The following is a 23,277-nucleotide window of genomic DNA, read 5'->3' on the forward strand; positions in this document are numbered from 1 at the left end:
CGCAGAATTTTTCCAAAAATTGCTTAAAGTACCTGAAAACTTACCAAAACGCTGTCATTGGAAAACGCATAAATTTTGCTACATTTACACCTCTCATCCACACTGGAACAGCGTTTTCCTCCACCGAAAATGGAGCATTTCGAAAACACTGTCCATTATTGCATACTTAAGAAAACAAGGAAACGATAAGTATGCGATAATGGAGAACGTTTTCAAAACGCTCCATTTTCGGTGGCGGAAAACACCATTCTAGTGTGGACAAAAGGTATAAACGAAGCACAATTTATGTTTTTTATACAAACATGTATTAGTGTGGATGCGACCTGATCTGACTTTAGTTTCCTTACGTCATCGTTGTCCAGAAGTATGCGATAATGGAGAGTATTTTCGAAACGTGGGAAAACACTGTTCTTATGTGGATTAGAGCTGTAAACGTAGCAAAATGTATTCGTTTTCAAATGAAAACGTATTAAAGTGGATATGGCCAGAGCCGAGTTTGACGTCCATTTTCAGTTTCCTAACGGCATCATTTCCAAAGTATGCGGCAATGGAGAGCGGTTTTGATACACTCTAGTGTGCCGTTCTAGTGTGTATGACGAGAGGTATAAACGTAGCGAAGTTAATATGCTTTAAAACGAAAATGTATTAGTTTGGACATGGACTTAGATGTATGGATCAACGTTACCGCTAAACGGTGAGGACGTGAAAACTAGCAGTGAAGAAACATTGTCGTAAGACAAAAAAAAAAGGGGATTTCGGTAAAGAATGAAAACGAAAACTATACTTATGCACTAAAATACAAAAAAATACTTTCAACTTAAAACGTACTCATAAAAATGAAAAATTAAATTTAAAGTCAACATACAAAATTAAATAAAAAAAAATTGCAACATTTTCAAAACTTTAATAATCTTGGTATGGAAGATCTTATAATATTAGTTTTTAGTTTAGCGTAGGTACCTAAGGTAAAAATACTGTAAAAAGCGTTGGTAAAACTAACCAAATATGATAACGATTTTTTTTCCATATACAGTAACTTAAGAATCATTCTGCTGTACAGCATATACAAATTACGGACAGAATTGCTTTGATTTGGGGGGAAAGCAAAAAACACAAACCGCAAAGTAAACATTGAGAGGATAAATGAATATCCTGAAAGAAAAAACAACATATGATCGGTTCCATCGAGCCGCCATGACGTTTTTTACACAGATAAACAAACTGTGGACGGTTTACATCTGTCCGCTGAGAACCTCAAAGAACCAAATGACCCTCCTTATAGTCACTGTGCAATGTTATAACTTGCATACCAATCCACGAGTCCAGAGAGGTCGGGAACGTTGGCGTGGGTCTTCAAAGTAAGTGAGTCTTGTACAGAATTGTACTTCAAATGAGGTCAAACACACAGCAGCATTCTCCAAATCCAGCAGGCCAATGTATGACCATCCAAAGATTGAGAGAAGAACAAATTTGGCCATGTTTAGTTGGTGTCCTGCCTCCCGATTGGTCAGCTTGGTTGAGGTTGTATGTTGGCGTGCATTAGAGGAATTATGAAGACTGAAATGTCGTCTCCAGAGCCGAGCTTGTCTCCAACGATTCTCCAACCTCGATCGCTCAGGACACCTCTGGCCCTCATGACCAGGTCTTGGGCCACCATAGTGTACCTGAAAAATTACAGAGGATGGAAGATGGGTTTTCTTTTGTGCAGAAAATTTGTTAATGAGTCATTAACAACAAGTCTACAACTTGTGCGCTGTATAAGCGAAAACATAAATGTGCTAATTATTGTGCCACATAGCACTGGATGGATGTGTGTACGAGCGCCTGATTAGTGGGCCCATTTGGGACCATTTCACCAAGTTTGGGATCTCTACAATTTACGGTCTCTGACGCCCAGACATTTTTAGGGCAGTAAAAGAATAATGACGAAATCAGTACAAATACAGTCTTAGCATCTTTGGTGTTTGGATCCCTAATGATGCATTCCAGAGCTTTGCAGGTGTACGTTTCTGAAATTCAAAAACTAGATATAGGTTTGGCACTAACTGAAGAGATAATGAAAATCGAGATTTTGTGCGAATAAAAAGGCTCATTTCTAGTTTCAACATTACTTGTTATTCAGACCTTTGTTTTGTTGGACCAAAAAATACATTAAAAAAATCATAGCTTCATAGTATGTGACCCACATTTGGTTTTCGAACATTGAATATGGGTAAAATTTACTGTATGCCTGAAGCCACATTGAGAGCCCCATATCTCTGGGAGTGAACCATAGAGGGCTTAAAAAATTAAGATATAAAAAGGAAAGTTGGTTCTAAACCAGGATCTAAAAGGATATTAAGATATATTTAATACTTCTGGAGTTACAGACATTCGAACATTGGAAAAACAACACAATAAAAGTGTTTTTCCTATATTTGGACTCGCACCATTGGCATATAATGCACCAAGAGTTGCTAAAGTCAACTGATTTTAGTAGCAGACCTACCTATCTATGTGTAAAAATAAAATAATTACGCTGCCACCTTTCTAAGGTTATTTTTTTTACATGTAGTTTTACTACAAAAGCAAAAGTGAACATTTTCATTTTGATCCCCCTTTACAAAATAATGCATTACTCTGTAAATATTGATCCATGACATTTAATATTTTGTAGTCATCATCATTTATGTATTTCTTTCACCAGAAAAGTATTAACAAAACCAAACATTTCAGCTGGTGAAGTTACTGAAATATGGTTGATTTGACATTGAGAGCCCCATATCTCTGGGATTGAACCATAGAGGGCCTTAAAAATGAAGATACAAAAAGGAAAGTTGGTTCTAAACCAGGATCTAAAAGGATTTTAAGATATCTTTAAGACTTCTGGAGTTATAGGCACTCCAACTTTGGAAAAGCAACACAAAAAAGTGTTATTTTCCATTTTGGACTCACACCATTGGCATATAATGCATCAAGAGTTGCTAAAGTCAACTGATTGTAGTAGTAGACCTGACAATCTCTGTGTACAAATGAAATATGATGCTGACATCTTTCTAAGGTGATTTGTTTGTTTTTTTACCTGTCGTTTTGCTCCAAAATCAATGCAATATTTTGGCTTCCATCATCATTTATGTATTTCTTTCACCAGAAAAAGTATTAACAAAATTAAAAAAATTAAGCTGGGGAAGTCTTCCTTAAATGTGCACAAAAACAAACTCTTATATTGATACATCTTCAAAGCAGTGTGTAATCTTCAGGGTTGCACAAGTAGATGGTTGTCAAAGCTCAACAACTTGCCTGTGTTGGTCATCAGGGTCACAGTTTCCAAGGAAACCAGTGACTGCCTCTGCCACTTCCTCATTGGACAGCACATCCCACAGTCCATCTGTAGCCAGGATTATGACATCATCAACACCATGTTCGTACTGAGAGAGATCATACACCTTCACCTGTTGGATGACAACATGGTTCATCCTCGACGCAATGAAGGTCAAAAGTGACTGATTTTGTTCCTAACATTCTGCCTAACGTCTCCTTTTGTGTTCCACCGAAAAGTGTGAATATTGGCCATTTAAAAACAAGTTCAAACATGGCTCATCCAATCAGATTTTAGAGCAAGAACTATTTGTTGTATTCAATCTCAAATAAACATTTAACATGAAAATATCTACTGAGGGAGAGTTCATTTCATGCAAGCGTCAGGACTTCTTCGGTGACCGGGTCTTGACTTTTCACCCAGTCACCAGTGTTTACTTAACCAGCAGGAAATAAGCAACTTGACCCCGCCACAGAGTCCACACTGCATGCATACTTCACATACTTATACACGTTACTCAAGCGCATAACAGGGGAAAAGTGCATCGAGGAGGAGGAGGACTAAGAACAACATCAAAGAGGAGTGAAAATCGGAAAAAACAAGCTGAACCATGGCTGAACTCTGCACAGTGTGTGAATTAAAGATCAAGCACGCTTCAGATGATTTGAGTGCGCAGCCGAGAGGAGGGGAGCAGATCGTGTCACTGGGGGAGGAATCTGTACTACTTTAAGACGAGAACTTTATTCTGAGGGGGATAAAACTGTCTGAGAGGCAGCGAGAGGATGAGAAGAACTAAACAAGTAAAGGAGGATAGTTCATTAGTTCAACACCCAGAAAGCCTTGCAAAAAGTACGGTAGTGGTACAGTGATGTATCACGTGATAATAGCATATCCCATGGTGTACATGGTCCTTACAAAAAAGAAAGTATCCTTAAAGTATAAAAACACCATGGTATTAACGTCTTTTGGACATGTACCATGTTACTTTTTTGGTATTGTGAAGGTATTATTTTTACTCCATGACTACATATTAATAATATGCCATAGAGCTATATGGCATACTCTCCCTTCCCAATGGTATTACCATGGTAACATGTCTATAAAACGTGGTATTACTATGGTACAAAAAAAATTATAACCATAGTACCATGTACAAAAACATGCTATTACATAGATATAAATATGGTATTACCATAGTTACATGTCCACATAAAACATGGTATTATCATAGTAATATGTCCAAAAAACTTGGTAATACCATGGTAAAAAAAAATAATTTATTACCATAGTAACACGTCCAAAAAACATGGTATTTATTATGGTATAACCATAGTAACATGTCCACATAAAAAATGGTATTACCATGGTAACATGTCCATAAAACGTGGTATTTGTAAAACAAATTGTATTACCGTAGTAACACGTCCAAAAACATGGTATTACATGGTAATAATTATGGTATAACCATAGTAACTTGTCCACATAAAAAATGGTATTACCATGGTAACACATCCAAAAACATGGTATTACATGGTAATAATTATGGTATAACCATAGTAACATGTCCACATAAAAAATGGTATTACCATGGTAACGTCCATAAAACGTGGTATTTGTAAAACAAAATGGTATTACAGTAGTAACACGTCCAAAAACATGGTATTACAAGGTAATAATTATGGTATAACCATAGTATTGTGTCCACATAAAACATGGTATTGCCATGGTAACATGTCCATAAAATGTGGTATTTGTAAAACAAATTGTATTACCGTAGTAACACGTCCAAAAACATGGTATTACATGGTAATAATTATGGTATAACCATAGTAACGTGTCCACATAAAACATGGTATTGCCATGGTAACATGTCCATAAAACACAGTATAATCATGGTAAAGAAAAAATATGGTATTACCATGATAATATGTCCAAAAACATGGTATTACCATAGTAACATGCAAAAGAACATGGCCTGCCATGGTACATGTCTCAAAACATGGTATTACCATGGTAATAAATATGGTGTTAACATGGAACATAAAACATGGTATTACCATGGTTACATCCAAAAACATGATATTATAACGGTAACATTGTATTACCATGGTGCGCCTAAAAAAATATGGTACTGCATGTCCAAAAAAATAAGAGAACATGGTAACACCACAGTACTTCATGGTACGTTGTTGTAAGTTAATTTAAACATATAGTGATATAATATATAATATCAGTATATAAATGAATGATAATGTTTCTGGGGTGTTGTGCAGAATAAATTAAAGATGTCTGACCTCTGGTGAACAGGAGAGGAACGGTTTGATGGAGATTTCAGAGTTGTGAACCTTCAGGTCGTGATCGCCTAGTCCACGTGTGATACCGATGGTGGCCAACATACGTGCCTACATGACACACACACACAATTTAACATCACTTATCTTATAATACTGTATTGCCCAATCATAAGTTGGAATAACATGCACTGATGAATCATTCACAATATGACAAAGAACATGTATAACAGTAAACTGTAAATTCATGTTGACTGTAAGTCATGACAAGTCTATATTCCTTTGAGTCACTTCATATAAAAGCAGGATTCCTCTTTGTAAACTCCACTGTAGTACACTGGGAATTCAGGCACACAAAAGTGAGTCGTGCACAGTATGAGAGAGAAAATCTTTCCCAGAATGCCAGTTACTGTTCATAGTGTTACTGTTTAATAATACACAAGCCCTCAACCGTCTGCTGTCTCAGACTCGTGTCAGTGGCTCTCTTTCTCACCGTTGAGGCATTTTTCATATTTCCTCTTGTGTGTGTGTCGTGAGTCCTGCAGAAGCAGTGCTATTATAGTTAACAAATATAAAACAAAACCTAACTGAAAACATTACGTTAACTGAAATAAAATGTAAACATAAACATCGGAAAACAAACTAAACTATATGAAATTCACTAAAATTAAAGTTTTACTATGAAAAGATATTTTTATGACTCTTTAACTACAATACATTCAATTGGCTACAAATTCATTTCAGATTTTGATACACAGTATATAAGCAATTATTTAAAACCTTTACAACCTGCCTACATTAATCATGAAAATACCACCAGATATTGATAACACTAGACGGCCATGGGAAATGTAAATATATACTGTATATATATATATATATATATATATATATATATATATATATATATATATATATATATAAACTTGCAGTTCTGAGAAAAAAAGTCGCAATTATGTGACAAACTAGCAATTGTTATAAATAGTCACAATAACATGATATAAACTTGCAGTTGTAAGAAATAGTCACAATTACGTAATATAAGCTTGCAGTCATGGGAAATAATCGCAATTGGGTGATGTTAACTCATGATTGTGAGATATAGTCACAATTACGTAATATAAACTCGCAACTGTGAGAAAAAAGTCACAATTACATAAACTGGCAATTGTGAAAAATAGTCGCAATAAAGTCATATAAACTCGTAATTGTGAGAAATAGTCGCAGTTATGTGATATAAACTCACAGTTGTAAAAATAAAGTAGCAACTGCATGATATAAACTTGCAGTTGTAAGAAATAGTCGCAATTATGTGAAACTAGCATCTGTGAGAAATAAAGTCACAACTGCATAATATAAAATATAAAAATTTTCGCAATTGTGAGGCATAGTCGCAATTACATGATATGAACGCACAGGTGTAAAAAACAGTCACAATTCTGTAACATAAACTTGCAATTACGAGAAATAGCCGCAATTATGTAAAACTTGCAATTTTGAAAAAGTCACAATTACATAATATAAACTTGCAATTGTGAGATCTAGGTTGCAATTGTGTATTATAAACTCGTAAATTGTTGGAATTATGAGAAATAGTCACAATTGTGTGATGAAAACTCGTAAATGTGAGAAATTATGTCGTAATTGTGACAAACTGACAATTGTGAGAAATAGTCGCAATAACGTGATATAAACTCATAATTGTGAGAAATAAAGTCGCAATTGTGTGATATAAACTCGCAATAGTGATAAATAGTCGCACTTACGTGATATAAACTTGCAGTAGTGATAAATAGTCGCACTTATGTGATATAAACTCGCAATAGTGAAAAATAGTCGCACTTACGTGATATAAACTCACAATAGTGATAAATAGTCGCACTTACGTGATATAAACTTGCAGTAGGGAAAAATATTTGCACTTACGTGATATAAACTCGCAATAGTGAAAAATAGTCGCACTTACGTGATATAAACTCGCAATAGTGAAAAATAGTCGCACTTACGTGATATAAACTCACAATAGTGATAAATAGTCGCACTTACGTGATATAAACTTGCAGTAGGGAAATATATTTGCACTTACGTGATATAAACTCACAATAGTGAAAAATAGTTGCACTTACGTGATATAAACTCGCAGTTGTAAGAAATAATCGCTTGTGTGAAATAAGCTTATATTTGTGAAAAACAGTTGCAATTATGTGATATAAACTTGCAATTGTGAGAAACAGTCCCAGTTATTTCTATTACAGTTGTAATCATATCACACATTTGTGATTTTGTACTTTGCAATTACAACTCATATTTTGCAATTGCAACTTTATTTCTTAACTCAAAAATTCAGAATTCCCTCTGTTTTTATTCCATTGCAGGATCAAGGCACCACATGGAGCCCTAAAATGCTAGAACAAAACTAAAATAATAATAAAAAAATGTTATTTATTTATTATTATACTGAAAAACAAACTAAACTGATACTAGAAAACACTGAAAACATACGTCAAAATAAATACTAACTAAAAACAACTAAATAAAAAGAATAAATTAAAAATAAAAACACATTAAAAAAAATATAAGATTAAAATTTAAAACAATAATAAAAGCTGCCCTAAAACATCAAAGTGAGTTCATCTGAATATAATTAAACCGGAGACGAAGCGAGCAGATACACTCAACAGATGTCTTGTGAAGCTGTCACCTCCACTGAGCTGATTGGAGTTCAGTTTCTTGGATTTACCAATTAGAGGACAGCAGACAAACTGATCTCAGTACAGTGTTAAACAGCCAGCACTCATTAACACCTCTGAGAGGAGTGAGAGAACTAGATTTAAACTGACGACTTTTACAGATATTCTCTGGCGAAATGTGAGAGGTGTGTCCTCGTGCCGGTGTCTCAGTCTCAGTGGATTTTAGTGTCAAAAAACGGCCCTAATTAATGACCCATTACCAAAGTGAGCTCTGAAATGAACAGGCAAAGCCTTCTCCATCAATCTGCCTTACTTAAGAACAAAGACACGCTAAATCTCAGAGCAGTTAGTTCTGAACATCAGAAGATGATTTGAGATCAGACGGAATTTGAACTTGCCTTGATCTAAGTTTGTTTCTAACCTTTTCTCATCTAATGAAGCTCAGACTCAGATGGGTCCAAACGTCCAGAGATATAAAGTCTTTAAGACAGAATCCAGCTCGTGATAAACTGCGTTCATACAGTACAACGGTTTGTTTTGACATTGTAATTATTTCTTAAAGGGACAGTTCGCCCAAAAATGGAGTGAACAATGACAGAATTTGAACTGTCCATTTACAGACATGAAGTTTTCAAATATATTTTCAAGGTAAAAAATATTTGACAAATATAATGAATTTTTGAGTCACAAATATCTAGAGGTTTTATAAGGGTTACTTCATCTGACCTGAACAAAATGAGCCTTTTCATTTTTAAAAAATTGATTGCACCACCTGACTTTGATTTGGTGAAGAAAAGTTTTTCAAATATTGAATATATACATACTATATATATATATATATATATATATATATATATATACATTCTGCAAGTTTTTATTTAAGAAATAATAATAAAAAAAATGTCCAAACTACTTATGGCAACATTTAATTTTTCAAGAATTTCAACTTTTAATTAGATTTTTATTAATTAATTAATTAATCAATATGTACTGTTTTCGGATGGTTATACCAAATGTTTTACTTTAACCCGCAGAAAAAAATATCAAAATGACTTTCAACTCAGAAATTGAAAACATGTTCATCATAGTAGACAACTTACTAGATCCAGACAAAAGAAAAAGAACAAATGAGCGTCACGTCATCGACCCATTTCCAAAAGAAACAAAATATATAGTGAGAAATAATGTGGGTGGGATTTGAAATGACCCATCAGGACATGAGCTAAGAGTGTGCTATGACATCATTGGTTAATATGATTTATCTCCGCCCATTAGGCCTTGATGAGATCAGCAGAAAAGATGTTTCAGTGGCTGTGTCTCGTTTGGAAGGCTGTGTCCTCCGGAGGTCGCATTTGTCGGCCGCATACATCATCGAGGCTGTCTTGTTTCAGAAAAGCGAGTAGGACACTTCGAATGCAACCTTCTTTCACGGGAATTCGGAGGATGCATGAGGAGTATCCTACGTGGGCCCTCATAACCCACAATTCTTTGCTTCAACGGAAATGTCTAAAAAAAAATGACGCCAATTTGCCCGTAAATATGATGCTCATACGCAAGTAATGTTAATTCCCAAGTTGAAGTACCTCAGTAGATGGGTGCAGAGTATATAATATGTATAATTATATTAATATATAATTAAAATAAAGTATTAGACTAAAAGTGACATTTTCTTTACTTCTTTATAACTCTCCTAAAATGTACCTCATACATTCCCTTCTAAAGGGAATTTGTTACCGTCTCGCTCAAAGCACTCGCGCTTGTTAAAGAGTGGCGTGCTGTCATAGCAACCATGTTACGTTCCGTTTCCGTTTGTCCTACGAAGGCCGTCTCGTTTAAACGAGGCTTGTTTAAAGGAGGACACTCGGTATACTGCAGCCTTCCAAACGAGCCACAGACATTGATAAAGAAAGTTACATTTATGATTTTTCTTTCGAATAATGTGCACTGATGAATAATACACACACACACACACACACACACACACACACACACACACGCACACAAACTTTTATGAAGTAATTAAATTAGGTCAATTTTGGTTTCATGTTGTCAACAATCAACAGTTGTTGTTTCCAATAAATTTCCACTTTATAGTTTGTTTCTACTTGAATACAGCTCGATCTTGACCATCGACCAATGCTGTCTTACCCTTTTTCCTTCTCCATATATGAGTGGAAACTTCAGATCTTCCTCCTGAATGGTTTTATAAGCCCTGCGTAAAACACCAACAAACATCAAACAGCAACAGAAACAGTTCAAATGCAAATCTCAATGCAGACAGACAGTCTAAACACATTTCCACCAATGCTTTTGTGTGTTTTATGAAGTCGTTCACAGACCAGAACTACAACACAATTATTTGTTTCGTTTTTTTTTATTATTGTGGCATCATCTATTTCACAGGAAGCCACCCCCCCACCCAAAAGTCACATAAAATCAAAAGGAACTGTGGTTGGTCGCTTTACATGTCAATCAGACTCATCCTGTGTAAGTGGGAAGTACACCAAATAAAAAAACAATGACGTGACAGAAACTCACCATCCGTCCATAGTGAAGTCTCTGTACAGCATTCTCTTCCCGACCTCTTTCTTAGTGACTCTTCTAGGAAACTCCAAGTGTGTGAACTCATTTCCTAACAGGGAAGGCTGCAAGTGAGCCTGCGAGAGAAATTAAAACCACAAACATTGTTTGTTTGTTGTGATAAACTGGTTCAGAGTTGTGTGTAAAATCCAGATTTGCACTGGTGTTCGTTTCTCTCACCAGGAACTGAAGTCTCTGACGCTCTGATTCTGGAGTGAACGAGCTGGACATGGGAATGATCTCTCCGGCATGGAGGATGATGGCCCTGACACAAACGAATACAGAGTTCATCTCAAATGACTCTCATCGGAATAGAACTTTCAGAATAGAATGAAACTAATACTAATCGGACTACACTAGTCACAATGTAGATTCAAATGAACCGACTCATAAGAGTCATTTGTTTAAGAAGCGGACTACACTAGTCGCAATGTAGATTCAAATGAACCGACTCATAAGAGTCATTTGTTTAAGAAGCGGACTACACTAGTTGCAATGTAGATTCAAATGAACCGACTCATAAGAGTCATTTGTTTAAGAATCGGACTACACTAGTCGCAATGTAGATTCAAATGAACCGACTCATAAGAGTCATTTGTTCAAGAATCGGACTACAATGGTCACAATGTATATTCAAATGAACCGACTCATAAGAGTAATTTGTTCAAGAATCGGACTACAATGGTCACACTGAAGATTCGAAAGAACCGACTTGTAAGAGTCATTTGTTTGGGAATTGGTCTACAGTGGTAGTGCTGTAGATTCAAAAGAACTGACTCATAAGAGTCATTTGTTTGGGAATTGGTCTACAGTGGTCGTGTTGTAGATTTAAAGGAATCAACACATAAGAGTCATTTGTTCAAGAATCGGACTACAATGGTCACACTGAAAATTCGAAAGAACCGACTTGTAAGAGTCATTTGTTTGGGAATTGGTCTACAGTGGTAGTGCTGTAGATTCAAATGAACCGACTCATAAGAGTCATTTGTTCAAGAATAGGACTACAAGGGTCACACTGAATATTCAGAAGAACCGACTCATAAAAGTAATTTGTTCAAGAATCGGACTACACTAGCCGCACTGTAGATTCAGAAGAACCGACTCATAAGAGTCATTTGTTCAAGAATCGGACTACACAGTTCACACTGAAAATGCAAAAGAACCGACTCATAAGAGTAATTTGTTCAAGAATCGGACAACACTAGCCGCGCTGTAGATTCAGAAGAACCGACTCATAAGAGTCATTTGTTCAAGAATCAGACTACAATGGTCGCACGGTAGATTCAGAGAACCGACTCATAAGAGTCATTTGTTCAAGAATCAGACTACAATGGTCGCACGGTAGATTCAGAGAACTGACTAATGAAACTCGTTTGTTCTGGAATCAGACTAGACTGGTCACGCTGTAGATTTAAATGAAACAACTCATAAGAGTCATTTGTTTGGGAATTGGTCTACAGTGGTCATGTTGTAGATTTAAAGGAATCAACACATAAGAGTCATTTGTTCAAGAATCCGACTACACTAGTCGCAATGTAGATTCAAATGAACCGACTCATTAGAGTCATTTGTTCAAGAATCGGACTACACTAGTCGCAATGTAGATTCAAATGAACCGACTCATAAGAGTCATTTGTTCAAGAATCGGACTACAATGGTCACACTGAAAATTCGAAAGAACCGACTTGTAAGAGTCATTTGTTTGGGAATTGGTCTACAGTGGTAGTGCTGTAGATTCAAAAGAACTGACTCATAAGAGTCATTTGTTCAAGAATCGGACAACACTAGCCGCGCTGTAGATTCAGAAGAACCGACTCATAAGAGTCATTTGTTCAAGAATCAGACTACAATGGTCGCACTGTAGATTCAGAGAACTGACTAATGAAACTCATTTGTTCTGGAATCAGACTAGACTGGTCACGCTGTAGATTTAAATGAAACAACTCATAAGAGTCATTTGTTTGGGAATTGGTCTACAGTGGTCATGTTGTAGATTTAAAGGAATCAACTCATAAGAGTCATTTGTTCAAGAATCGGACTACACTAGTCGCAATGTAGATTCAAATGAACCGACTCATAAGAGTCATTTGTTCAAGAATCGGACTACAATGGTCACACTGAAAATTCAAAAGAACCGACTTGTAAGAGTCATTTGTTTGGGAATTGGTCTACAGTGGTAGTGCTGTAGATTCAAATGAACCGACTCATAAGAGTCATTTGTTCAAGAATCGGACTATAATGGTCACACTGAATATTCAGAAGAACCGACTCATAAGAGTCATTTGTTCAAGAATCGGACAACACTAGCCGCGCTGTAGATTCAGAGAACTGACTAATGAAACTCATTTGTTCTGGAATCAGACTAGACTGGTCACGCTGTAGATTTAAATGAAACAACTCATAAGAGTCATTTGTTCAAGAATCGGACTACAATGGTCACACTGAAAATTCAAAAGAACCGACTTGTAAGAGTCATTTGTTTGGGAATTGGTCTACAGTGGTAGTGCTGTAGATTCAAATGAACCGACTCATAAGAGTCATTTGTTCAAGAATCGGACTATAATGGTCACACTGAATATTCAGAAGAACCGACTCATAAGAGTCATTTGTTCAAGAATCGGACAACACTAGCCGCGCTGTAGATTCAGAAGAATCGACTCATAAGAGTCATTTGTTCAAGAATCGGACTACAATGGTCACACTAAAGATTCAAAAGAACCGACTCAAACGAGTCATTTGTTCAAGAATCGGACAAAACAGGTTACACTGAAGTTTCAATAGAACAGACTCATAAGAGTCATTTGTTCAAGAATCAGACTACACAGGTCACACTGAAGATTCAAAAGAACTGACTAATAAGAGTCATTTGTTCAAGAATCAGACTACACAGGTCACACTGAAGATTCAAAAGAACTGACTAATAAGAGTCATTTGTTCAAGAATCAGACTACACAGGTCACACTGAAGATTCAAAAGAACTGACTAATAAGAGTCATTTGTTCGGGAATTGGTCTACAGTGGTAGTGCTGTAGATTCAAATGAACCAAGTCATGAGAGTCATTTGTTCAAGAATTGGACTACTTGGGTCACACCGAAGATTCAAAGAACCGACTCATAAGAGTTATTTGTTCAACAATCAGACTACACTAATTGCGCTGTAGATTCAAAAGGAATGAAACTCTGTAATTCAGGAATCAGACTAGACTGGTCACGCTGTAGAACCTGTGGATGGGTGTAATGTCAGATGCGGGTTCTCACCTGCTGTCACCAGCGTTGGCCACGTACAGTTTACCGAGTAAATACATCACCACTAGAGCTGTACATCCACCTGAGATACAATACACTGATCTCTCTCTGCCTATATGAGCATCCTGCAGTCACACAAACATACAGAAGCACTAGTATTAATAAACACTAGTAAAACAAACACATAAATGACTGAAATCCCCCATATAGAATCTTTGCCTGCCATCTAGTGGCCATGTGAGTGTACTACAATAAAGACTTCTACCCTGAATAGTCCACCCAAAACTGAAAAATTCTGTCATCATTTACTCTCCCTCATGTTGTATTTACTCTCCCGCACTGACAGTATTGACTCACAACGTTAAACTGGGATGCAACATACAAGGAAGTCTTTTAACATCAAAAATCACCTTTAAAGTCCCATGAATAAATATTTACACTTCCACTTAAAAGACTCACCATCTCCTTGAAGGCGTTCTCGATGGCTCCCAACACCAAACTCTCCTGTTTGATTTTCTTCTCTATGAAGAACCGAGGGGCAATGGTATTGGGAGACCCCGGGGCCCCTGCAGCCCCACGGAGAGACACAGCACGGGACAACCCTCGCTGGGAGCAGCTGGAAGACGGGTGGAGATGGTGTATGATGTTCTCCTCCCCCAGACAGGTGGGCGGCTGCAGGGACGGATTCTGAAGGATCTCCAACACTTCCTGGAGATGCTCCTCGATATGGAGGTGGAGAAACTTGGATGCAAAGATGGCGGCGCCGGAACCGCCGTGACCGTCAAACAGCGCCCAGTAGTGGAAGTCCAGCTCCTTTACCTCCTAAAGACACAGACCGATACAAATAACAACATGCACAACTGCAATTTAGAAGGAAAAAAAGCTGGCAGCTTAATGTTAACATTAGTTAATGCATTATGAACTAACCATGAACAATTATATTGTTGTCACACTTTATTGTTTATGTTACTGTGTGTTATTACTAGTTAACTACATGTAATTACTCTGTTATTATTTTATGGAGCTGCTTACGTATTATTATTGTTATTACTGTTGTAATTAGCAACAGTAGCATTTAATAAGTGTAACATGGACACTGTAAAATAAAGTGTTACCATATTTTCTAAATAACATTTACAGTGGCATGCAAAAGATGGCCTGATTTCCAAAAGGCTTAAAGTTAAAGATGACACATTTCTTTAATATTTTAAGCAATTTTACTTTTTTATTTTAATCTTTTACAGTTTTACAAAAAAGCAAAAGTTTGGGCACCTGCATGGTCAGTACTTAGTAACACCCCCTGGCAAGTATCACAGCTTGTAAATGCTTTTTGTAGTCAGCTAAGTGTCTTTCAGTTTTTGTTTGGGGGATTTTCGCCCATTTTCTTGGTGATTCTTGGGCCGTCTTGCATGCACTGCTCTTTTGAGGTCTATCCACAGATTTTCGATGATGTTTAGGTCGGGGGACTGTGAGGGCCATGGCAAAACCTTCAGCTTGCGCCTCTTGAGGTCGTCCATTGTGGATTTTGAGGTGTGTTTATGATCATTATCCTGTTGTAGAAGCAATCCTCTTTTCATCTTCAGCTTTTTTACAGATGTGTGATGTTTGCTTCCAGAATTTGCTGGTATTTAATTTAATTCTTTCCTCTACCAGTGAAATGTTCCCCTGTGCCACTGGCATCAACACAAGCCCAAAGCATGATTGATCCACCCCCGTGCTCAACAGTTGGAGAGGTGTTCTTTTCATGAAATTCTGCACCTTTTATTCTCCAAACATACCTTTGCTCATTGCGGCCAAAAAGTTATATTTTATCTTCATCAGTCTGCAGGACTTGTTTCCAGAATGCATCAGGCTTGTTTAGATGTTCATTTGCAAACTTCTGATGCTGAAATTTTCTTCTCATGACTCTTCCATGAAGGTCATATTTGTGCAGGTGTCACAGTGCACCAGTACACCAGAGTCTGCTAAATCTTCCTGAAGGTCTTTTGCAGTCAAACAGGGGTTTTGATTTGCCTTTCTAGCAATCCTACGAGCAGTTCTCTCTGAAAGTTTTCTTGGTCTTCCAGACCTCAACTTGACCTCCACCGTTCCTGTTTACTGCCATTTCTTAATTACATTACGAACTGAGGAAACGGCTACCTGAAAATGCTTTGCTATCTTCTTATAGTCTTCTCCTGCTCTGTGGGCATCAATTGTTTTAATTTTCAGAGTTCTAGACAGCTGCTTAGAGGAGCCCATGGCTGCTGATTGTTGGGAGTCAGAGTCTGTATGAAGATTTGAAATTTGCATCACCTGGCCTTAAACGGTGATTGTGAACAAGCCGCAGTCCTAACAAGCTAATTAAGGTCTGAGACTTTGGAGCTCAAATCTCTTGGGGTGCCCAAACTTTTGCATGGTGCTCCTTTCCTTTTTTTCACTCTAAAATTGTACAAAATAAAAATAATACACTAATATTGCTTAAAATGTTGAAAAGTATGTTTCATCTTTAACTTTAAGCCTTTTGGAGATCAGTTCATCTTCTACTCACTTAACTATTCATTTTGACCAGGGGTGCCCAAACTTTTGCATGCCACTGTATTAAGATAAACAAATGTTGTAAGTAATTATTTTTAGTTCATGATGTGTAACGCATTTCCAAATGTTAACAAATAGAACTTTATTGTAAAGTGTTACCGAAAAATATGTTTAAAAGACAACACAAAATCAAAATGGACTATTTAATTTTTAAATAAATGTCAAAACTAAATAAATGTACTTTTTTAAAATAAATTAATGTTTTAAATAAACTGGTCTTCATGCAATTTATTCAAAAAAATAAATAAAAATACAACAAACTAAAATAATAATAAAAATAATTATTAAATTATAATATATAATAATTTTTCATCAGATGTAATAACGTCACAAAAAATTATTCTGTGGTGAATTAAATATAGCAGAAAAGATTAAGTACTTTCGACTGAGTTAATTTAAACGTGAACTTGAAATTATTAAGTAAACTACATTTAAACGTAAAAGATAATGCTCTGGCTTATAAATGTATTTTATTTATGATTGTTTTTATCTTTACAGTGTGTCCTCATGTGTCACACCTTGCCATAATTATTTGCTAATTTCAGTAACTTTCACAGGTAATTAAAACAAGTAAATCTTACTGATGCGCTTGCATCAGTTCACTGTTTTTAAGGTTTTTTACACCATTTATATTGTTAATTTTGTTGTCACATTTGGTAACATCTTGTTTTGTGCTGTCTGAAGTTAATTTTCAACTCAAAATTGCCCGTTCATGATCAAAAATGATCTGCTGGATGTCATCGTGTTTTGTGCAAAGTGTTGAGGTGTGTGTGTGTGTGTGTGTGTGTGTGTGTGTGTGTGTGTACAGCTCTGTATCTCGTTTCAACCCCCAGTAATGCAAGGATGTGATAATTAGTCTAAGTAGCATGCATGAAACTTCCCTGTATGTCATGTGGTACAGTATATGATTAAACGTGTTTGTAAGGTTTATTTAAGTACCATGTATATACTCACTTTAATCAATATTGACCCATTAACTCATGAAGTTAAGTAGATTTGACTTAATTTTATCCATTAAAATTTACTTAAATAAATAAAATAAAAAAATGTGTGCAAAAACTTGCGAAAAGTAAATCTTACTAGTAATTATTTCAGTGTTTTTCTACCTGTGAAAAAACTTTTCTACTTTTTAATTTACAATATTGCCAATTTAATTAAATGCATTGCAATGTTGTTTAATGTTCAGCCACTCATTTCTAACTTCTGGATTCTTCAGAAGGATCTGCAGAGTGGCAGGTGCTACACACGGACACAAACAGTGCAAGACTTTACCACATTTTATTCTTTTTTTGGGGGGGATTTTTCTCCCCTTTTCTCCCCGATGCGCTCTAAGTCCTCATGGTGGCGTAGTGACTTGCCTCAATCCGGGTGGCGGAGGATGAATCTCATTTGCCTCCGCGTCTGAGACCATCAATCCGCGCATCTTATCACGTGGCTTGTTGAGCGCGTTACCGTGGAGACGTAGTGCGTGTGGAGGCTTCACGCTATTCTCCGCGGCATCCACACACATCTCACCACACATCCCACCGAGAGCGAGAACCACATTATAGCGACCACGAGGAGGTTACCCCATGTGACTCTACCCTCCCTAGCAACCGGGCCAATTTGGTTGCTTAGGAGACCTGGCTGGTGTCACTCAGCACGCCCTGGATTCAAACTCACGACTCCAGGTGTGATAGTCAGCGTCAATACTCGCTGAGCTACCCAGGCCCCCAACCACATTTTATTCTTAACATTAGTTCTTCTGCTGTTTAGGAGTAATAGTATCTATCCGGCTTGATCTTTATTACCTCATTGCCAGTGGACGGGGCGAGTTTCTGATTACACAATAGGTATTGTTAATGTGTAAATGTGGACACTTGTTTTAATGTATACATCTCGTTCAGAACGATGCAGTTTAGTGTTGAGTTCTGAAAGTTAGTGCTTGCTTAATGAACTCTTTTATCTTCAAAGATCTAGCAAAATATGATTCCTCTTTAAATGAGTAAGATAGAGTAAAAGTAGAGGAACACACCGTACTCTCGATGGTTTCCAGAATATCTCCGTTGGGCAGTGAGGAGCGCCTCCTGCCGGTGGGAGTGTAACTGGGGCTGGACGGGTCAGCTGGTCTCTTCCTGAGCTCTACCACCTCACAGCACGCCTGGTCCTCATTAAGTGCACTTTTACCAGCATTGATCACTCTGTAGTGTGGACAAAGAAGATATACGTTTCATCTTAGCAGCTTCAAGGAATTTTGAGTTCATAAACGCCTCTTGACGGTCCACAGACAGCATCATCAGCGGATGAGTCATAACGTACAGTACGTCTAAAGAGAAGAAGAGAGCATGATGCTCACGCAGATGATCCAAGATAATTGCCTCCATTGCTACCAGGGTTTCCAAGGCAACCAATTTCTATAGCCTCACAAGTCAATGAGTATGAAATGGGGAACCGCATATTGTCCTCACTTGATTACGACGTCTTTAGTCACTTGCTGTTGTTGCTGGAAATGTTTGTTTTACTGCGTATGAAAATTCTGTCATCAGTTACTCACCCTCATGTCGTTCCAAACCCATATGACTTTCTGTCTTCTATGGAACACAAAAGAAGATGGTTTGCTGAAGTACCAAAAAGATTGCAGTCTGTTCCACACATTAAAGCGATTGTGTGACTTTTCACATAAAAAAATTAAAATAAAAAAAAACGTTTTAGCATATTTTTAAGATTTACGCATTTTAATTTCATAATAAAATCCCATCAAATTTAATTGTGCAATTTTAATAAACTTTTTTTTAACTATTTAGTTGTTTTTTTCTCCCCAATTTGTAATGCCCAATTCCCAATGTGCTCTAAGTCCTTGTGGTGGCGTAGTGACTCGCCTCAATCCGAATCTCAGTCGCCTCCGCATCTGAGACCGTCAATCCGTGCATCTTTTCACATGGCTTGTTGAGCGTTACCGTGGAAACGTAGCGTGTGTGGAGGCTTCATGCTATTCTCCGCGGCATCCATGCACAACTCACCACACGCCCCACCGAGAGCGAGAACCTCATTATAGCGACCACAAGGAGGTTACCCCATGTGACTCTACCCTCCCTAGCAACCGGGCCAATTTGGTTGCTTAGGAGACCTGGTTGGAGTCATTCAGCACACCCTGGATTCGAACTCGTGACTCCAGGTGTGATAGTCAGCGTCTTTACTCGCTGACATACCAAGGCCCCCAACTATTTAGGCTTTTAAAAATGTCATTGTATAGAATTTTGTTATGAAATTGAAATGTGTCAATCTTAATATTACTTTTTTGAGTGTACAATATTTGGAATATATCGGCAGGGATTAGAAATGGTTATTTGATAGAAACACAGGGTACTTTAATTTAAAAAAGAGTGTTATTAACATCTCTATTTTTTCATTCTAACCGGCTTCTATTTAGAAAGGAGGCCACGGAGTGTTAGCAAAAAAAACCTAAAAATTCAGTTTTTACTCAGAATGAACCAAGTTTCTAATCCCTGTGTAGTGCGCAAGTTAAATGGAGTCCTTTTGTTATGCTTTTTGTCATTTTATAGCATAAAAGCCCCATTCACTTTCATTATATGGAAAATAAAGGCCAGGATATTCTTCAAAAAATTATTCTTTTGTATTCCACAGATGAAAGAAAGTCAAACAGGTAAGGAAAAAGTTAAGCTCTATTGATAGCATTAGTAGCATAACAGAAAATAATTTTGACTCGTCCCTTGCTTACTTAAAAAAGAAAACATTTTTTCAGTTTTCATATACACTGTTTACATCTTGTGTCTATACTTTTGAAACAGAGAGTATTTAAAGGTTTATGGACTGGCCCCACTGACGTCCATTGTAAACGCCTTGCTGTAACCATGATTTTTGAGTCAAAATTAAGTTTTGTGGTAATCAACATTTACCACAAATTCTGTCGATTGAGCTTAACCCTTTAGGCTCTGAAGGTGTTTAAAGATTTCCCGTTTCAGTGGCATACTCAAAATTAAAGGCTTAAATTTTTAATGATATAGATTATGATCAATTCTGCGTTTCTCAGCCTAAGAACCTGCCGAAAAATCTAAAAACTTGAGCAAAAATGTACTTTTCTCTTATTGTTTTCTGATTTTATATTATATACCTCAATGTGTAAATAAGGTGGCTCCAAAAAACTGCTTTTGCTTTGTTTCCAATAATATCACCTGTAACTGAGTAAAAGTCTGTGTTAATACAATAGAGCAATCAAAAGTTATAGCTTTACAAATATAACTTATTCTAGTTTCCAAAAACATCTCCATGTGTCCAAAAGGCTCTCCAAACAAATAAAACATAATAATTGTACATAAGAACTAATTACACATGCAAACACAACAATGACTAAAGGTTCGCATAGCATGCAGACATGATTTTAGTAATGAGATTTCACAGAATGAGTTTCATTCTGTGCCATTTGAGTCATCATTGAGTCTGTGCCATGTACTTGGTGCCATCTCCTGGTGGCCATCTGTAATTACAGGGCATGGTGACTCTGTGCCCAAATATAGATGATTATCACCACTGGCTGGAGTGATCTGACCCAAATCCGATTGGTGTAGCGTTGCATGATGCTACAGTATTTCTGATGAATTTTTTGTCGTTTATTTTATTTTTTGTGAAATGTGCACAGATGTACCAGAGCCAGCCTGATCCATCTCTGATCCTGCCTGCCTATTAGTCGCTAAAGACTGTATTAGACTGTAGTTATTAACTTGTACTGAACCTGGAATATTCCTTTAATTTATTTCCACCTCAACACACAAACAAACTTTGACTGAATCACATGGTGCTCACTGCTTTGATATCTATCTATGTCATTTCACGGGTCAGACAAACATTCAGAGGACTATTTCAGTGCTATAATGTGTTGTGAAAGCTCCACTATTCAGTTTAGATCTGTCATTTCTGGTTAATACAAGAATGAATGTAGTGTGACCTCACCATCCCTACAATACTGGACATTAAACATGCAGACAGTGGGACTCTGAGCACAGCAAAAAGATCTAACATCAGAGCCGAGACTAGTCACGTTACTGAGCTGAGAACTCTCTCTTCCCATAAATCTCACTTCTCCAGACCAAAATCAGGAAGGGAAGTGAGTGAACCACTCTTTTACATCCTCATATCAAAGGATTAAACCATTAAAGTTCACCCAAAAATGAAAATTCTGTCATCGATTACTCACCCTAGTGTTTTTGCAAAACAGAATTACTTTCTTGCCTACGTGAAACATAAAAGTAGATGTTAGGCAGAATGTCCAAGCTTCGGTTTTCCATACAACAAAAGTGAAGGTGATTTATACTGTCAAGTTCCAAAAAAAAAAAAAAAAGATATAAAAAAAACCAACAACATTAATGTAGTCCATATTACTCATGTGCTATGTTCCAAGCCTTCTGAAGTCATATGATAGCTTTTTTTGTGAGGAAAAGACCAAAGTTAAAGTGTTATTCACTGAAAATCTTCCCCTCCACCGTAGCTCTCAAATCGCTCTCAAAGCTCTCAGATTGATTATATGGGTTTGGATCAACATGAACCTTCAATATACATGATTACAGAATTTTCATTTTTGGATGAACTATCCCTTTAAAGCTTTAGATTTCGGGAGTGTGTTTTTATTTTTATTGGACTGTATTAGAACTTATATTTGTTTTGTTGTTTGGTATGAAAGAATCAAAATCAAAAGAAATAAAGTTCACATCCATATGATAAGATTTATAGATTAATCCTTCTGTATGTTGTAGGCAGTGTTAGTGGATGTTAAACATTTAGGTCAACCGGTGTGTTGATCAGCTAATGGGGAAATCTCACTGTCATATTGATCACAGCTGTTGTTTATTGTGTGGGCAGTGGGGAGAAAAAACAGATTGCAAAAAAACAAAACTAAAAAAGTCCAGCATCCATATATCCAGGCTCAAACATGTTTTAGGCTCCAAGGTTTAAATTTTGATCTAAAATTGATCATGCTACAGATCAATATTTAAGTCCTTTTCTACTGAAAATCTACACTTTCACTTTCACTTTCACATTCAGCCACCTACTGGTCGGGGCTGGTCAAAAGTGGAGATTTATAGTAGAAAAGGACTTAAATATTTATCTGTTTCTCACCCACACTTACCATATCAGAAGATATGGATTACGTTTATGCTGCCTTTATGTGCTTTTTGGAGCTTCAAAGTTCTGGTCACCATTCACTTGCATTGTATGGACCAACAGAGCGGAGATATTCTTCTAAATATATTTGTTTGTGTTCTGCAGAAGAAAGAAAGTCATACTCATCTGGGATGGCATGAGAGTGAGTAAATGATGAGAGAATTTTCATTTTTGGGAGAACTGTCCCTTTAAGTCAAGGCTGGAATCTAGTCAATAAATAAATAAATAAATATGTTCAGGAATCAAACAGCCCGTAGTTAAATGCTGACAAACACATTCTAATACGCCACGTTACGTTTGCTTGAGTCTCTTATTGCTTTATTGAACCCGAAACATTCCAGTGATTCGGTGTCACGCGAATCACACTATAATGCGAAAACATGCACGTTTCATTCCAGCGCACAGATCTATTTATAGTCATGACAACATGCCTGCTGTGCTG

At 36.8% G+C, this 23,277-nt stretch overlaps 1 protein-coding gene across 1 annotated transcript in view; it reads right to left on the reverse strand.

Moving 5' to 3' along the window:
• Positions 1-721: 721 nt before the first annotated feature.
• LOC127437118 (protein phosphatase 1H-like) overlaps positions 722-23,277 on the reverse strand; it is a 23,177-nt gene continuing 621 nt past the window's right edge. The window contains exons 2-10 of the mRNA XM_051691817.1: positions 18,694-18,859; positions 14,565-14,927; positions 14,118-14,230; positions 11,040-11,124; positions 10,818-10,936; positions 10,428-10,491; positions 5,593-5,700; positions 3,280-3,431; positions 722-1,664 (exon numbers count right to left, since the gene is read on the reverse strand). Coding sequence (XP_051547777.1) covers positions 1,508-1,664; positions 3,280-3,431; positions 5,593-5,700; positions 10,428-10,491; positions 10,818-10,936; positions 11,040-11,124; positions 14,118-14,230; positions 14,565-14,927; positions 18,694-18,859 — 1,327 coding nt within the window. The 3' untranslated portion in view covers positions 722-1,507. The remainder of the gene's footprint in view (positions 1,665-3,279; positions 3,432-5,592; positions 5,701-10,427; positions 10,492-10,817; positions 10,937-11,039; positions 11,125-14,117; positions 14,231-14,564; positions 14,928-18,693; positions 18,860-23,277) is intronic.

The sequence above is a fragment of the Myxocyprinus asiaticus genome, chromosome 48, assembly GCF_019703515.2.
Source record: "Myxocyprinus asiaticus isolate MX2 ecotype Aquarium Trade chromosome 48, UBuf_Myxa_2, whole genome shotgun sequence".
NCBI classification, from domain to species: Eukaryota; Metazoa; Chordata; class Actinopteri; order Cypriniformes; family Catostomidae; genus Myxocyprinus; species Myxocyprinus asiaticus.